The 17,460-nt window shown below is 41.3% G+C and overlaps 1 protein-coding gene across 2 annotated transcripts in view; it reads right to left on the bottom strand.

Moving 5' to 3' along the window:
* LOC137414885 (gamma-aminobutyric acid receptor subunit beta-3-like) overlaps positions 1–17,460 on the bottom strand; it is a 354,704-nt gene that overhangs the window by 37,194 nt on the left and 300,050 nt on the right. For both annotated transcript variants that reach the window (XM_078766743.1, XM_068100439.2), the window contains exon 7: positions 9,372–9,524. In XM_078766743.1, coding sequence (XP_078622869.1) covers positions 9,372–9,524 — 153 coding nt within the window. The remainder of the gene's footprint in view (positions 1–9,371; positions 9,525–17,460) is intronic.

Below are 17,460 nucleotides of genomic sequence, written 5' to 3'. Positions count from 1 at the left end.
ATGAAGTCGCATAATGACTGATATATAACTGAAAGGTTTTCAGAGTCACATGTGTATGGAAGGCTCACTGCGTTGCCCTGATGAAGCCCCAACAAGAGCGAAACCAGGTCGGTAACTGTGAGTTTTGCATACCCTTGTGACAGTCTGAATTTAACATCCATAATGACGCACTGCTTGATGGCTCCTCCGGAGCTTGGCAGGCAATGCGGACATACGTGGCGATGACGTCATGACGTTCGCTCATTAGGTTGGAGCACCAAATTACAGATACTTAAGATAATATATATATATATATATATATATATATATATATATATATATATATATATATATATGTATATATATATACACACAGTCGGACCCCGCTATTCGGACCCCGCTATTCGCGGGTTTTGCGTATTCGTGGTTGATAAAATGCGACCTGTTTCTCTATTCGTGGAAAAGTGTCCCCGCATATATTTTTTCTATTCACGTCGTGTTCAAGCGAAACCGGGATTTTTTTTCTTTCCAATTCACAGCTGTGTTCCAGTTTTTTGGGTCACAAAAAAAATAAATTCACGAGCTGCTAGCTTGAGACATTTATAAAACCGATCTTTCACCAGCCATGCATAAAGAGGTGGACATACGCAAAAAAAACATCTTCTACAAGCCGCGAGCATGACCTGCTTCTTCATTCACCGATTTGTGCTTTGCGTTTTCATGGCTTTCGCAGCCGCAAATTTTAGCCGCACTATAAATCGAGATGTTCCACCGCGGGATGTTCCACCAGCTGCATAACACATCATCCCCACGAGTTATTGTACAGAAGGAAAACACTTCACAGTATCTATTTGTTCAATTAGCTGTCTCCCTTTTCTCCATTAAAACTGGCATGGCATGCATTGACGGATTTTCATCGACATTCGCGAGGATTTGCCTTGCCATTTGCGGGGTTATCGCCGACATTCGCGAATTTTGTCTCACCATTTCCGGGGCTTTCATCGACCTTCGCGGATTAGCGTCAACATTCGCGGATTTTGCCTTGCCATTTGTGGTTTGGGCCTCTCTATTCGCAGATTTCCGTGACTCGGGAACCTATCCCCCCTTTTTCCATTGAAACAATGCTCTGCTATTCATGGTTTCGCAATTCGCGGCATTTTCCAGGAACATATCCTCCGCGAATAGCAGGGTCCCACGGTGTGTATATATATATATATATATATATATATATATATATATATATATATATACAGGGTGATTGAAAAGTAACTCCCTATTTTAAAATATTTATAAATTATTTATTTATTGCAATATTTTTCTCAAAATTTTAGTGTTTATTCCTTAATGTATGAGAATTTAATCTGTGTTGGTTTTTTTTCAGATTATTTTTTGTTTGAAATTCGGAAGCCCTACAATCATGGCTGGACGTCTTACCCTGCAGGAGCGTGCCCAGCTAGTGGTATGAAGATTGGTCTGATCTCTTTAAAAATATCCTCTGGTCTGATGAAGCGGTATTTCACATCGGTGGGTTTGTGAACCGTCACAACTGCTATTACTGGGCAGGAGAAGATCCTCGTGTTATTTCTGAAAAAACGCAATATCGGCCCAAGGTAACGGTGTGGTGTGGAATGACTTCGGAAAGCATTGTCGGTCCCTTCATTCTTCGCGATACCATGAATGCCAAAAGGTACCTCACCATGCTGCAAGACGAAATCTGGCCAATTATCAGTGCTTTGGAGAATGTTGAAGATTTGATTTTCATGCAAGATGGCGCTCCTCCACATTTTGCTATTGTTGTTCGTGAATGGCTGAATGCCCACTTCCCTGGGAGATGGATAGGTCGTCGTGGTCCGTATGAGTGACCAGCCAGGAGCCCTGACTTAACACCATGTTACTTTTTTCTTTGGGGTTGGGTAAAAGAGTAAGTCTACTGTACCAAACCAACGACTTTGGAAGAACTTGAAGGGCGAATACGAGAAGTTATGTCTTCCATCCCACAAGAGTTCCTGGTGAAATCAGTTGACGCGGTTCCCGGGGGGCTTGAGAAGCTGGTGGCGAATTCTGGTGCCCATATCGAATTTTAAATAAAACTTCATGCTATACGCTTTCTTCTTATATCCATTTCTTGTAAAAATTATAGTTAAGAAATAAATTATAAGTATTGTAAAATAGGGAGTTACTTTTCAATCACCCATATGAGTAATACCAGAATACACTGAGTAACATCAGAATCTGCCTTGTGGGTTCCGACCAATAGGGGGTGCCCGTGCCCAGCACACATTCACCTGGTTTAGGTGCTCATTACCACTAAATAAGAACTAAATTGCGGCTGGTAGAATAGTTATCAACATCAAATGGACAGACCGGTTAAGTTTCAGTCTGTGAAAAACACGGGACGGCCCACTGCCTAATGTATTATCAGCTGATACATTACGAACCACAGCATCAGTCAGCTTACATGGCTTTTTTGACAGGATCATCAACACAACGCCTTGGGAAAGGAATCGATCCACAGATGCGTTTCTGGCTCCCTGCCTGTAACCTCTGTTGATAGATCCATTTTTTAAATAAGATAAATATAATCAAATATCATAACAAAGCTAAACCTAAGGGCATATATTTTGGACCTAAGATCAACGTATTTGGCCAAACAAAGCTTGAAAAAGTAATACACATCCACTTTGGGCCCGGAGGAAGGGATGAACAACAAAGGACTGAGAGGTTGAAACGTGAACAATGGAGCAGAAGGGAGTAGGTTGGATTAGAGACAGAGAAATAGATAAGAAATGAACAGAAATACAGCAAATTAAGTAAAGACAAATAGAAATGGCAATAGAATAGAGGGAAGTAAGCAGAAAGGTACTGTGCATAACAAGAATGACGGCGCTGCGGTCACAATCTGCGCCTAAAAAAAACCAAAAAAAAACCTACATACATATCTATATATACATATCTATATATATATAGACCCTTTCACTTTTTCACATTTTGTTATGTTGCAGCCTTATGCTGAAATCGTTTAAATTCATTTTTTCCCTCATCAATCTACACTCAATACCCCATAATGACAAAGAGAAAACAGGATTTTAGAAAGTTTTGCAAATTTATTAAAAATAAAAAAACTGAAATGTCACATTGACATAAGTATTCAGACCCTTTGCTATGACACTTGAAATTTAGCTCAGGTGCCTCCCATTTCTCTTGATCATCTTTGAGATGTTTCTACACCTTGATTGGAGTCCACCTGTGGTAAATTCAATTGATTGGACATGATTTGGAAAGGCACACACCTGTCTATATTGTTGCGGATATGAGGACTGTATTTTTTTTTGATTGTGTGCTTTATTATTATTATTATTGTTATTCTGCGCCTCCTGCCTCCGGAGCTGTGTAAAGGTCAAAGGGCGTCCCATAATTAGTCCACAAGCATACACGTCAGCCAATCATAGAATACCTCTGTTCGATAGTTATATCTTATTCTGTGTTTTAGGGTAAGGCTGTGTCTCCCATTAATATAAGTACTCCATTGCACCAAGTGAAAGAGATAGATTCCCTTCATTCCCACTCCCAAAACTTCCATTCCCCCTTTTCATCAATTGCCATTCGCATTGCCAACTGCATTTTGGGCGGTTTTCTCTTTATCCACCATTGGCCACGAGGCAGGGTTGGGGAAGAAAGGCGGGTCCCCACCTCGTCATAGAGGGGAGGAGTGAACCAGCCCTTGCCGACCAACCCAGAACGAGGGGTTGGCTTTAGAGGGCGGAGAGAGAACGTTTTGGGGAGGTTCGCAAAAGGGTCAAGGGTGGGGCTTATATAACCCGAGGCAGAGGCCCCCGGACAGAGTCGAGGAGGGAGGAGATCAGAAGACAGAAAGGCCTTGAGTTGGACTAAGCAAGAGAGGAAGTTGTTGGACTGGGTGGGACTAAGAAAGAGAGAGAAAGAGTCCTGAAGCTTGTGAGGGAAGGAGAGAGAACCCGTCACACCAACCCCCCCACCAGCCGCGTTGGCTCCATCAAGCGTTCACCTCCACCAAGGCTCCACCAAGCTCCGCGTTGGCTCCACCAAGCGTTCACCTCCACCAAGGATCCACCAAGCTCCGTGTTGGCTCCACCAAGCGTTCACCTCCACCAAGGCTCCACCAAGCTCCGCGTTGGCTCCACCAAGCGTTCACCTCCACCAAGCGTTCACCTCCACCAAAGCTCCACCAAGCTCCGCGTTGGCTCCACCAAGCGTTCACCTCCAGCCATCCACCTCCTGCGATTCCTGTCATCATTCACCGTGTGAGTCTGTCTTTTGTTTGTTCTGTCCTGGGTTAATTAAGACTGTAGGTAAGCTAGTATTTTCACTGTGTCACCTGCGTCTTATGTGCTGTAAATAAACGTGACTGCTTTCTTTTTGCTTATGTGTGTAAATAGTAAATAAAGTTAGTAGTATTTCCAAACCTTTCTTTGCCTTCGTCTTCCTCTTTGCATTCGTCGTTTTAGTCTTTTCCCTCATTGAGCAGCCGCGGTGCGATCCGGCCAACGTTTGGGTGGAATCGGGTTCTAACCGGGGAATAACTGTTCGGTCGCGGTAATACCAACCGCTCGGTAAAATAACATCTTTAACTGCGTCCGCAACAATATATTTAAGGTCTCACAGCTGACAATGCATATCAGAGCAAAAACCAAGCCATGAGGTCGAAGGAACTGCCTGCAGAGCTCAGAGACAGGATTGTGTCGAGGCACAGATCTGGGGAAGCCTACAAAAAAATTTCTGCTGCATTGAAGATTCCCAAGAGCACAGTGGCCTCCATAATTCTTAAATGGAAGAAGTTTGGAACCAGGACTCTTCCTAGAGCTGGCCGCCCGGCCAAACTGAGCAATCGGGGGTGAAGGGCCTTGGTAATTGAGGTGAACAAGAACCTGATGGTCAATCTGGCTGAGCTCCAGAGATCCTGTGTGGAGATGGGAGAAACTTCCATAAGGACAACCATCAATGCAACACTCCACCGATCTGGGCTTTATGGCAGAGTGGCCAGACAGAAGCCTCTCCTCAGTGAAAGACACATGGAAGCCCACAGAATCTTGTTTCTCAGTTTGAGAGTCCTTTTGGTGCTTTTTTGCAAACTCCAAGCAGGCTTTAATTTGGGCAAACTCCAGTGGAGCTTTCTCAGCAGTGGGGTCCTCCTGGGTCTCCTACCATAGAACCCCCTTTCATTGAGTTGGCGATGGGTGGTGTGAGTTGAAACTGTTGTACCTTGTGTCTGAAGGTCAGCTTGAATCTGTTTGGCAGTTGATCGAGGTGCTTTCTCCACCATTCGAACAATCCTTCGCTGCAATCTTCGATCAAGTTTTCTCTTGCGACCAGGTCCAGGGAGGTTGGCTACCGTGCCATGGGCCTTAAACTTCCTGATAACATTGCGTACGGTGGACACCGGAACATCAAGGTCTCTGGAGATAGACTTGTAGCTTTGAGATTGTCCATGCTTGGCTACAATCTGTGTCTGACCTCCTCAGACAATTCTCTGGTTTTCTTTCTTTTCTCCATGCTCATTGCGGTACACACAGTGACACAAAACAGCAGAATGACTCCTTTTCTCTATTAAAACTGGTTGAATGAGTGATTTTATATGCACCTGCAACTCACCACAGGTGAGTTAAATTCATAAGTAAAGGAGAATCACCTGCTTGAAATCTAATTATTTCTAACAACTTCTAAAAGGTGCCAAGAATGTTGTCCTGGCCATTTTAGGATTCCTGTGTGGAATAAGCTAGGATTTCGTAATTTTTTCTGCTTTTTTTGTTTTGTTCCATTGCAAACCAAAGAAATACATATGTGGACACCAAAATATTTTTTATTTCAACAATGTTCTGGAAGAAATGATGCATTATTTGAAAAAAGTGCAAGGATACCAATATTTTTGGCCACGACTGTATTTAGTCAGCAGGATCCAATCGTCATATCCGAATCCAGATTTTGATGATATGCTTGAATTATGTCATGAGAATCAATCGTGTTTCCAAGGCAAGGTACGTTTGAATAGGCCGAAACAAAATGGCGGCTTAAGAACCCAGTGAGTGGCAGTGGGCTGACCAAGATGGCGGGTTGCCATATTGGTAAGCCTTTTTTGGGTTTTTTCTTATGAGCACTTCGTTAATCATCTTCAATAAGGGTGTTATAACACATCCAAACACCCTGTTTTCATCATTGCAATCTGTCGGAGTTCCAGGTGTATGCATACAAAGTTTGGGGCCGCTAGGTTTCATGGTTTTGGAGTTATGGAGGAGACAGACAGACAGATGGACAGACAGACGCTGCCTGTTATATATATATATATACACATATATGTATATATTTGCCTCCTTTGTGCACTCAACTCCCACATCCTTTCTTTCAAAGATATTACACAATTCATCTCAAAGGGTCTTCATGGTTTGGTTCAATATCAATTATGATTCTGACAGATAGCTTGGTCTGGTTTCACATCTCAAAAAGATACTAGAAACACTTGAAGACACCCATTTCTTCCAATCAACACAACCCAAACATAGTCAATAGAAATCTGATGCAACAAACCTGGGAACAAAGAAAACAAAGATGGCAGCCATATTATTTTGCCTGAGTGCCAAGGTGGGTGGAGTCAAACCACAAATATGGGTGGGGTCTGGCAGCTGTCTGACCAATGGGTGCACATTTCAAAAATCCACCCCCAACAAGAACCAGAACAACATTACAACAACCATGCGGAAAGCTGACCAACAAGGTAAGTGTTGAAAAATATTATAGGAGGATGCTGGAGACGAGTTGGTGAGAATAGAAACGGTGAGTACGCCAACCTCCTCCAGAAGACTGCAATCTATCACACTATTTTAACCCAAATCAAAAATCCTGATGAATACAATATATTGTGGATACAGCACAAACATTAAATTGATATCAAATAGAGCTGTTAGTATGTTGAGCAGTAAAAGAGCTACACGGCATTGTCAATCTTTCAAATTTCCTATCCAACTACATTCTGCACACCCACCTCATCCCCACTCATACTCCCACCCCATTCCTTTCCTCGTTTTGTTTTGATTCTCCATGTCACTATGTACATATCATTATTGAGGTTCCAGTTGATTGTAAAATAAATTTCTGAGAAGATGTTAAGAGAAACCTTATTGAATTTGAAAAAAGGAAGACGTATAACGGCAGAAGATTTTCTCTTCTCTTCTCTTCCAGGAGCCTTGGCACCTGTATTGAAGAGTTCTCTTCTTATACTCTTTCTTTTCTATGGATGAAATTAACATTCTCAAGTTGTTGAGCTAAATCAGTTTTTGGTGGTTTGAAGCAACACCAATACCATTTGGGTCTTTGTGGAACCATCTCATTATATGGAATTGCTATTATAACCACCTATAAATAATTTGCTCATATCGATAGCAACGTCATGTGTTGTGTCCAAGAGAAGCTTATCAAAGGAGATTAGAGAAAACGTGGGGAGAAAGATGATCAGCCAATCGTTTGGAGAGAAATGTTTTACGTGACATGTCTTTGCGAGATGATGTTATTATCTGGCAGGAGTGATCAATGATGTTCGAGCAAAGGTATGTTATGATAAAGACCCAAATGGTGAGAGGAGCATGGAAAATGGAGAAGGGAGGGAAGGGGGGCAGCAGAGGAAGATAGTGGAACGACAGCAAAAAGAAAGGCCTTAGGGAAGTGTGAGAAGAATGTAGGCGAGTGAGGGGGAAGTGTCAAAAAGCAAAGAGATTGAAGGGGAAATATGGCAAATCAAGAGGGACAAATGAGGGAACATAGTACAGAATCAGCAGCGGAGGAATCATGCTCGAAATCCTAATATTTAGGGATTGCAGAAAATGTTCTATTTGGGTTTTATTTTTAATTTTTTTTGCTACAAAGTGACAAATGAACCCGAAACAAAACACATGATATCAAAGACATTCTTATCATTGAATATTAATTGAGAACAAAGCAGTTGAACATAACCAATTAGAATCTTACGCTTCATCAATCACTTCACCTTTTCAATGGACCTCTTTTCATCCCTATGCTCTCATTTTGTTTACATCTTTCTTTAGCCATCGTTTATTAGTCCCCTACCGGTGTACACCGTAGGGACTATAGGTTTGCACTCCGTCCCTCCGTCTGTCAGTCCGTCACGCAAAGAACAGTTTTCCGGACTTTTTTTTCTAAACTCTAAATGTTAATGATTTCAAACTTGGCACATGGTTTCCTCATGATAAGGTACAGGTCAAGTTCGAACTTCACGACGTTTCGATCATTTTTGACAAAGTTATGGTACTTTGAACTTTGGGAATTCTGATGATCCTTAACTCAGTGCCATTTTAAGTTTTAATTTCCTTAAAAAAACATTTTCTCTGCAACAATTGGACCGATTGAGATCAAATTTTCACCGTGGGGGGGGGGGGGGGGGGGACTCGGTCTGGAAAATATTTTAATGGTAATTATGACGTCACAGATCACGTGGTTCGGCCGCCATATTGTTTTTTGTGAAAACATGAAAACCCCTTTTTCTCTGCAACGGCTGAACAGATCGAGGCCAAACTTTGCACGCAGAATCGCATACCCATGACGAACAAAAAAAGTCAGCGAGCATGACGTCATGCATCACATGGTTTCAGAGTTATGACGTTGTTAAGCATGAACCTTTAAAACCGAGCCACTCCCTCATTTTTGATCCAATCGAGGGGAAACTTCACAGATCTGTTCAGCATGTCAGTCTACTAAAATGTCCTTTTGGAATTTGCGATAGGTCACGTGGTTTAGCAGATATCGTTAATGAAACGAAAATATTTTAAAAAATGGACATCTCTTGAATCGCTAGTACCTCAGACCGTGATTTGCTAATTATATAATTCACACAGTGCAATACGTGCAGGCTGCTCCACGGAGCGACCTTGCGGGCTTATCAACGAGGCGAGGCGTGACACACATGTGTCTCAGCATACCTCAAATAAAGTTTGAAAACCAGCATCAACAGTGCATAAATTTGCATATTCGATCATTTTTGACAAAGTTATGGCACTTTGAACTTTGGTAGGGGACATGTATTGCAGCGCAATACTCAGAATGCTTGTTCTTTAATAATCAACAAAGCTTTGAGTTTTTCTGTAATTTCCTATTTGGCTTTTTCTCTTCAATGGCTTCAATCTATCATACTTCAGGATCCACCATATAACATGTGCATTTAGAATGTTGTAGAATAGAGTGGAAACTAATTTAGATATATAGATGTCAAACATGTAATAAATAATAAATAATCCCTTAGCTTCTCCACGAGTCTCGATTTCTGTATGAATAAATGAAACCCTTGATATGAAACATTTTTTTGATTTGCATGAAGAAAACAGTTCAGCTGAGAGCACTGGGTGAAAGCTTACCAAGCGCGACGCGGGCAGCAGAGGCATCATAGCTGATCCAGAAGGATACCCAGGAGAGGATTGTAATAAGCGTCGAGGGCATATATGTCTGAAGGATGAAGTAGCCGATGTTCCTCTTCAGTCGAAAACTTAATGACAGCCGTGGATAGCTACCTGGGAATGGCATGTATAAAAGATCAAGTTAGAACCACATGCACAATTCCCATCAGGTGGTGTGTTGGGTGAGAAGGAAGCAGATGTACATCAAAAATGGCCAATAATCTGACATTTTTTTTGCAGAACATAAAGACTGGAGAGCCTTCAAGCCAGAGGGAGGGAGGGACAGGGAAGGTGGGGGTGGTGTTGGAGTACCCGGTGCTGCCCGGTTGGGTGAGCATTTCCCGGCGGTGGTTTTGGGATATATTTGTCATTGAATAGCTATGGAGTTATTGGCCTCATGGCGGTTACCTTTTGCCTGCTGGTCGGTGGCAGCACTGCCTGACCCCACATCCCAATATACACATTATAGGGCCCTTTGGTGGCCTCAAAACGGACGTCAAGGCCAACGTGTGGAAGCTTAAATTCTAGTCCATATTCTGAAGTACCTACACCCAAATTTGGGGCTTCTGGGTGCTACAGTTTTCACAGTTCGACTGTGAAAGAGTAATGTACAAATGCACAAATACACAAACAAACAAAAACACAAACAAACACACAGATAAACACACAGACGAACAAACAAACACAAATTAACAAACAAACACACAAATTAACAAACAAACACACAAACGGACAAACAAATACACAAATGAACAAACACACAAACAAACACACAGTCAAACACACAAATTAACAAACAAAAACACAAATGGACAAACACACAAAAAAACACACAGTCAAACACACAAACAAGCACACAACCAAACACACAAACAAACACACAAACAAATACACAAACAAACGGACAAACACACAAACGGACAAACAAATACACAGATGAACAAACACACAAACAAACACAGTCAAACACACAAACAAACACACAAATTAACAAACACACAAATGGACAAACACACAAACAAATACACAAACGAACAAACACACAAAAAACACACAGTCAAACACACAAACAAATACACAAACAAACACACAAACAAATACACAAACAAACACACAACCAAATACACAAACAAACAAAAACACAAACAAACACACACACAAATAAACACACAGACAGACAAACAAACACAAAAACAAATGGACAAACACACAAACAAATACACAAATGAACAAACACAAACACACAAACAAACACAGTCAAACACACAAACAAACACTCAACCAAACACACAAACAAAATACACAAACAAACACACACACAAACAAATACACAAACAAACAAACACAAACTAACAAACAAAACACAAACACACAAACAAATACACAAATGAACACCCAAACACACAAAAACCCCAAAAACATACAAACTAACAAACAAAATACGAACACAAAAACGAATAAACAAACACACAAATACTCAAAAACACACAAAACAAACACCCAAAAACAAACACAAACACACAGATGAACAAACAAACTAGAATGGAACTCGGGAGAGAGCATACCTCCGCCAGGCTGAACAGCTGACGTTTTGTATTCCATTGTAAGGTCGTATCTGGATTCGGACCTGAACCAAAATCTAATCGGCTTCTTCTTGTCACTTACCCAATGCATCCACAAATTTTTGTCATAAGTCGTCCACAATTTTTGGAAAAATCATGTTATATTATCGTTTTGGTTCTATCACTCAATAGTGAAGATTCGCTTTAAGAAATTTAGAATATTGTCGTATCTAGATACAGATTGGAATCTTCACCAAAATCGAATCAATTCTTCCTTGTCACACGCACACAAATTGTCAACCAAGTTTCGTCCGAATTCGTCCACAACTTTTTGAGATATCGTGCTACGTATATATCGGTTTTTTTTTTTTACCTTATCTCTCGATGGTGAAGAATCACTTAAACAATTATCAGATCCAAATCCAGATACAGATCTTCACCAAAATGTAATCATTTCGTCCATGTCACATACCTAACCTTTCCACCAAATTTCATCCGAATCCATCCACAAGTTTTTGAAATACTGTATCCTGTTCACAGACAGACAAACAGGCAGACAGATGTAAAAACATAACCTCCATCCACCTTCAGTGGTGGAGGTAACAAACAAACAAACACTTGAAAATATTTACAAGACAATTCCTTATTGAATGTCCTTTATTGATGTAAGTATTACCTCGTATCTATTGTGTGGACATGTGTGTATCTAGTGATAAACAAATTATTTACTGGCACAACTGATAATTTTAGAATATTCCATGGATTCATCCTTTTCAAACCCGACTTAGCATCAGGGTTAGAGATGAAATTGAACCTATTTTAACGTTAGGTGAGATGTATTGCTTCTATGATCACTGAAAACTGATGTGAACTCCTATATATATATATATATATATATATATATATATATATATATATATATATATATATATATATATATATGCACTACATGACCAAAGGTATGCGGACATCCCTTCTAATTGGTGGATTCGGCTGTTTCAGCCACACCCATTGCTGACAGGTATATATAATCAAGCACACAGCCTTGCAATCTCCATAGACAAACATTGGCAGAAGAATGGGCCGTACTGAAGAACTCAGTGACTTTCAACGTGGCACCGTCATATGATGCCACCTTTCCAACAAGTCAGTTCATCAAATTTCTGCCCTGCTAGAGCTGCCCCGGTCAACTGTAAGTGCTGTTATTGTGAAGTGGAAACGTCTTGGAGCAACAACAGCTCAGCCGCAAAGTGGTAGGCCACACAAACTCACAGAACGGGACCGCCGAGTGCTGAAGCGCGTAAAAATAATCTGTCCTCGGTTGCAACACTCACTACCGAGTTCCAAACTGCCTCTGGAAGCAACGTCAGCACAGTTACTGTTTGTTGGGAGCTTCATAAAATGGGTTTCCATGGCCGAGCATCCGCACACAAGCCTAAAATCACCATGTACAATGCCAAGGGTTGGCTGGAGTAGTGCAAAGCTCGCCGCCATTGGACTCTGGAACAGTGGAAACGCGTTCTCTGGAGTGATGAATCACGCTTCACCATCTGGCAGTCCGACGGACAAATCTGGGTTTGGCAGATGCCAGGAGAACGCCACCTGCCCGAATGCATAGTGCCAACTGTAAAGTTTGGTGAAGGAGTAATAATGGTCTGGGGCTGTTTTTCATGGTTTGGGCTAGGCCCCTTAGTTCCAGTGAAGGGAAATCTTAACGCGACAGCATACAATGACATTCTAGACGATTGTGTGCTTCCATCTTTGTGGCAACAGTTTGGGGAAGGCCATTCCTGTTTCAGCATGACAATGCCCCCGTGCACAAAGCGACGTCCATACAGAAATGGTTTGTTGAGATCAGTGTGGAAGAACTTGACTGGCCTGCACAGAACCCTGACCTCAACCTCATCAAACACCTTTGGGATGAATTGGAACGCCGTCTGCGAGCCGGGCCTAATCGCCCAACATCAGTGCCCGACCTCTCTAATGCTCTTGTGGCTGAATGGAAGCAAATCCCCGCAGCAATGTTCCAACATCTCGTGGAAAGCCTTCCCAAAAGAGTGGAGGCTGTTATAGCAGCAAAGTGGAGGGGGGGGGGGCAACTCCATATTAATGCCCATGATTTTGGAATGAGATATTCGACTTTCAGTGTCCACATACTTTTGGTCATATAGTGTGTATAAAATTATATATATATGGGAGCATACGCTGGATAAGCATCAGCACGTCACTGCATCCTTGGACGACTCCTCTACACCATCCCGACACACACCAGTGTGTGTTCTACGGAATGAGGTGTTTTTACGGCTGCTGGAGTGCAAATCCTGCCACCAATCTCCTTGAGAGAGGACCAAGTACCCTGGTACTCCTTTTGACGACCTCGGAAGGATGAAGGACTAAGTCAACCCCACCTGGAATTCATTCAACAGCTGAACGAGATTCGAACTCAGGACCCAAGCCCAAGCCCGCCTCCCTAACCATTAGGCCAACACCAGGTATACTCCTCGGGTCCTGTGAATATAATAAGCTTACAAAAAAAGTTATTGGAATAAAATATAAGAAACACCAGTGTTTAATTTTTTTTTTTAAGCGCATTTGTTTATTTGTCCTCAAGCCTGTGTCTGGTTTTCAGACGTCTCGGTTGCTTCAGCCAGTTCCTCATGGTTAGTGACTCGACTGACAGGCAGGTGAGATTTCCAATGTCAAAACAGAATCCTGTCTGGTCTGGATTGGGTGGGTGATCCAGCTGCTCAAAGTAACAGTGACGGATGGTGGTCTTTGTAACGTGGGCCTCGTACACACGCGCGTCGTCAGGAAAAAAGGAGCACAGTTGGTCAACCCCAATCGGCCTTTGTCCTTGATGGCCTGCTGCAATTTTTGCTTGTGACTGGCATAATATTTCCATGTGATTGTAGTTCCGGAGGCATGCCATCAATCAGCAGGATTCCCTTGCCATCCTGGAAAATCTAGACTGCGAACTTGCCAGTTGAGGGTTAGGTGGGAAATGTATTGGGTGCTGGTGATCCCTTGTGCTTACATGGCATAGATTCCAACTTGTATTTGAGGATCCAAGAGGGGAAGTCACGTTTCTTCACTAGTTACTTGATGAGTGACCAAGTCAACTGGATTTGTGTGACACTATTACTGTATATCTGAATACCGAGGTTTTGGGTAAATCACATTTTCTGACATCTTGGACATTCCCGAGTGTTGCTGTGCAAGCTACTGCCTTGAGAAACTACATCCTGGTGATATTTTGGTGACCTCGATGGGGTTATCATCCATGATTAATGCTTCGACCTGGGCAATGGTCATCCAGACATGCGGTCATCGTCAAAGGACTCGTGTCACGCACAAACAAAGTTAGCCACCAATCTGCTTACAGAAGGATATTACGGTGCAGGTGTGCCATACATGGCCGCCATGTTCATGGATGTCTTTGAAGCTGGAACATTATTTGTATAAAATATTTTACTGGCACCTAATTGGTCAGTTTTAGTAAGATGGTTAATTATGTGACCTTGTATGTGATGTGCTGGAAAATGTACTGGGTGGCATGTTGGTAATAGTCTTGGTGTCCTTGAGCCAATCATAACCAGCCACAACCTTTTCAAAAGCATAATATTTCACCCGTTTCCAGGTGGGGGAGGGGACAAGTAAATAGAGAAATAAGAGGAAAAATTCCAGTATTGAAAATGGACACAAACAAAACTCAATCCAACACAAAAATGCAAACATAAACTATTGTCACGTGGAATGCTGGAGGGCAGGTGGGGTATAAGTCGTCTTGCTGAGTAAGTCGACTTGTAAAATTTGCACTGAGGAGGTCGTGAGATTAACTTTAAGACAGTATGCCACGATATTAGAGGAGACAATTATATGTACATGTATGCATGTATGTGTGTATATGTGTATATATATATGCATGCATGCATGCATGTGTGTATGTATGTATGTATCATGTATGTGTATGTTTGTATGTGTATGTATGTATATAAGTTTGTATGTATGTGTGTGTATCATGTAAGGGTATGCATGTATGTATATGTATGTATGTATGTATGTATGTTTCAGGTATGTGTATGTATGTGTGTATGTATGTATATGTGTATGTATGTATGCATGTATCATGTACATATGTGTATGTATGTATGCATGTATCATGTATGTGTATGAATGTGTTTATGTATGTGTATATATGTACATATGTATGTATGTATATATGTATATATGTATATCTATATCAGTCACGTGAAAAAGTAAGCACACCCCATGTAAAGTTTTGACTTTTTCAACATATTTCAACATGCAGCTATTTGATCTTCATTTCAACAATATTGATAGATAAAGGTGATATAATATAACAAATATCATGAAACGATTACATTTTGTAGTTCATTGCATAATTTAAATAAACATAAATGCAAATTTCGCATGTGGAAAAAGTAAGTACACCCTTGGCTCTAATAGGTGGTATTGCCCCCTTTGGCAGAAACAACCTCAAGTAGGCGTTTCTTATAACTGTCTACCAGTCTCTGACATCGACTCGGAGAAATTTTTGCCAACTCCTCCATGCAGAATTCTTTCAGCTGTGCGATGTTTGAGGGGTTTCTTGCATGCACAGCTCGTGTCAAATCCCCCCACAACATCTCGATGGGATTTAGATCCGGGCTTTGACTTGGCCATTCCAGAACCCTCCATTTCTTTCTTTTCAGCCATTCCTTGGTGGATTTACTGGTATGTTCAGGGTCATTGTCATGTTACAAGGCCCACCTTCGGATGAGCTTCAACTTTCCGACAGATGGCCTCACATTATCCTCAAGCACCCTCTGGTACAATGAACAATTCATAGTGGATTCTATGATGGTGAGCTGCCCAGGCCCTGATGCAGCAAAGCTGCCCCAAACCATAATATTTCCACCACCATGCTTTACAGTTGCTATCAGGTTCTTGTGGTCAAATGCTGTCTTTGGTTTTCGCCAAACATGTCTTCTGGTACTGTGGCCAAATAGCTATACCTTTGACTCATCTGTCCAGGGCACATTGTTCCAGAAGTGCTGGTCTTTGCCTTGGTGTTCATTGGCAAACTTTAGTCTTGCCCTGATGTTCTTTCTGGACAGCAAAGGTTTCCTCCTGGCACACCTCCCATGTAGATCAAATTTGTGCAGCCTCTTTCTCATGGTAGACTCGTGCACTTTGACATCAACAGCGGCAAGAGCTACCTGTAGGTCCCGTGATGACATTCTGGGGTTCTTAGAGACTTCTTTCAGCATCTTGCGGTCTGCTCTCGGGCTGAACTTGCTGGGGCGGCCTGGCCTGAACAAGTTCGCAGTTGTTTGGAATCTTCTCCACTTGTAGATGATCTTCCGGACAGTCGAATGATTGATTTCAAATTGTTTGGAGATATTTTTAAATCCCTTCCCAGACTCTTCGGCATCTATAACCTTCTTTCTGAAGGCCTCAGAGAGCTCTTTTGATCTAGACATGGTTCTGCCACACTTCATCAACAAAGAGCAAACCAAACTAAATGTCTGAGGTTTAAATAAGACAGGTTCCTCCAAGATCCTCTCTAACGATGTTCTCATCATTTGCACCTGAGCTGGTGCACCTGATCTAATTTTAGGTATTTGAAGTAGTGATAAATGTCAGGGTGTACTTACTTTTTCCACGTGCGAAATTTGCATTTATGTTTATTTAAATTATACAATGGACGACAAAATGTAAATGTTTCATGATATTTGTTATATTATATCACCTTTATCTATCAATATTGTTGAAATGAAGATCAAATAGCTGTATGTTGAAATATGTTGAAAAGGTCAAAACTTTACATGGGGTGCACTTACTTTTTCACGTGACTGTATGTATGTATGTATGTGTGTGTATGTATCTATGTATGTATGTATGTATGTATCATGTATGTGTACGTATGTATGTATGTATGTATGTTTGTATGTATGTGTGTATGTTTCAGGTATGTGTATGTATGTGTAATATGTATGTATGTGTGTATCATGTATGTGTGTGTCTGTATGTATATGTGTATGTATGTATGCATGTATCATGTACGTATGTGTATGTATGCATGCATGTGTCATGTATGTGTACGTATGTATTTATGTATGTGTATATGTATATATGTACATATGTATGTATGTATGGATTTTTATTTTTTTTTGTATACACGATCGAGGCTCGTGAAAGAGCGAACATTAATCACACAGAAAGACAAACCGACACATAAAACATATAACATCGGGAGCGGTAGACAAGATGGGGAGAGAGGGGGAAGGACACAAACACAACATTTGAGAGCAGGGACCGAGGATATATGTATATCTATATATGAATGTATGTATGGTACATATGTATATGTGTATGTATGTATGTATGTATGTATGTATCTATGTATCTATGTATGTATGTATGTATGTATGTACAGTGCATTCAGAAAGTATTCAGACCGCTTCACTTTTTTCACATTTTGTTGT

This window comes from Myxine glutinosa, chromosome 12 (assembly GCF_964187855.1).
Source record: "Myxine glutinosa chromosome 12, kmMyxGlut1.1, whole genome shotgun sequence".
Lineage (NCBI taxonomy): Eukaryota > Metazoa > Chordata > Myxini > Myxiniformes > Myxinidae > Myxine > Myxine glutinosa.
This window is presented reverse-complemented; position numbering and strand designations above follow the sequence as displayed.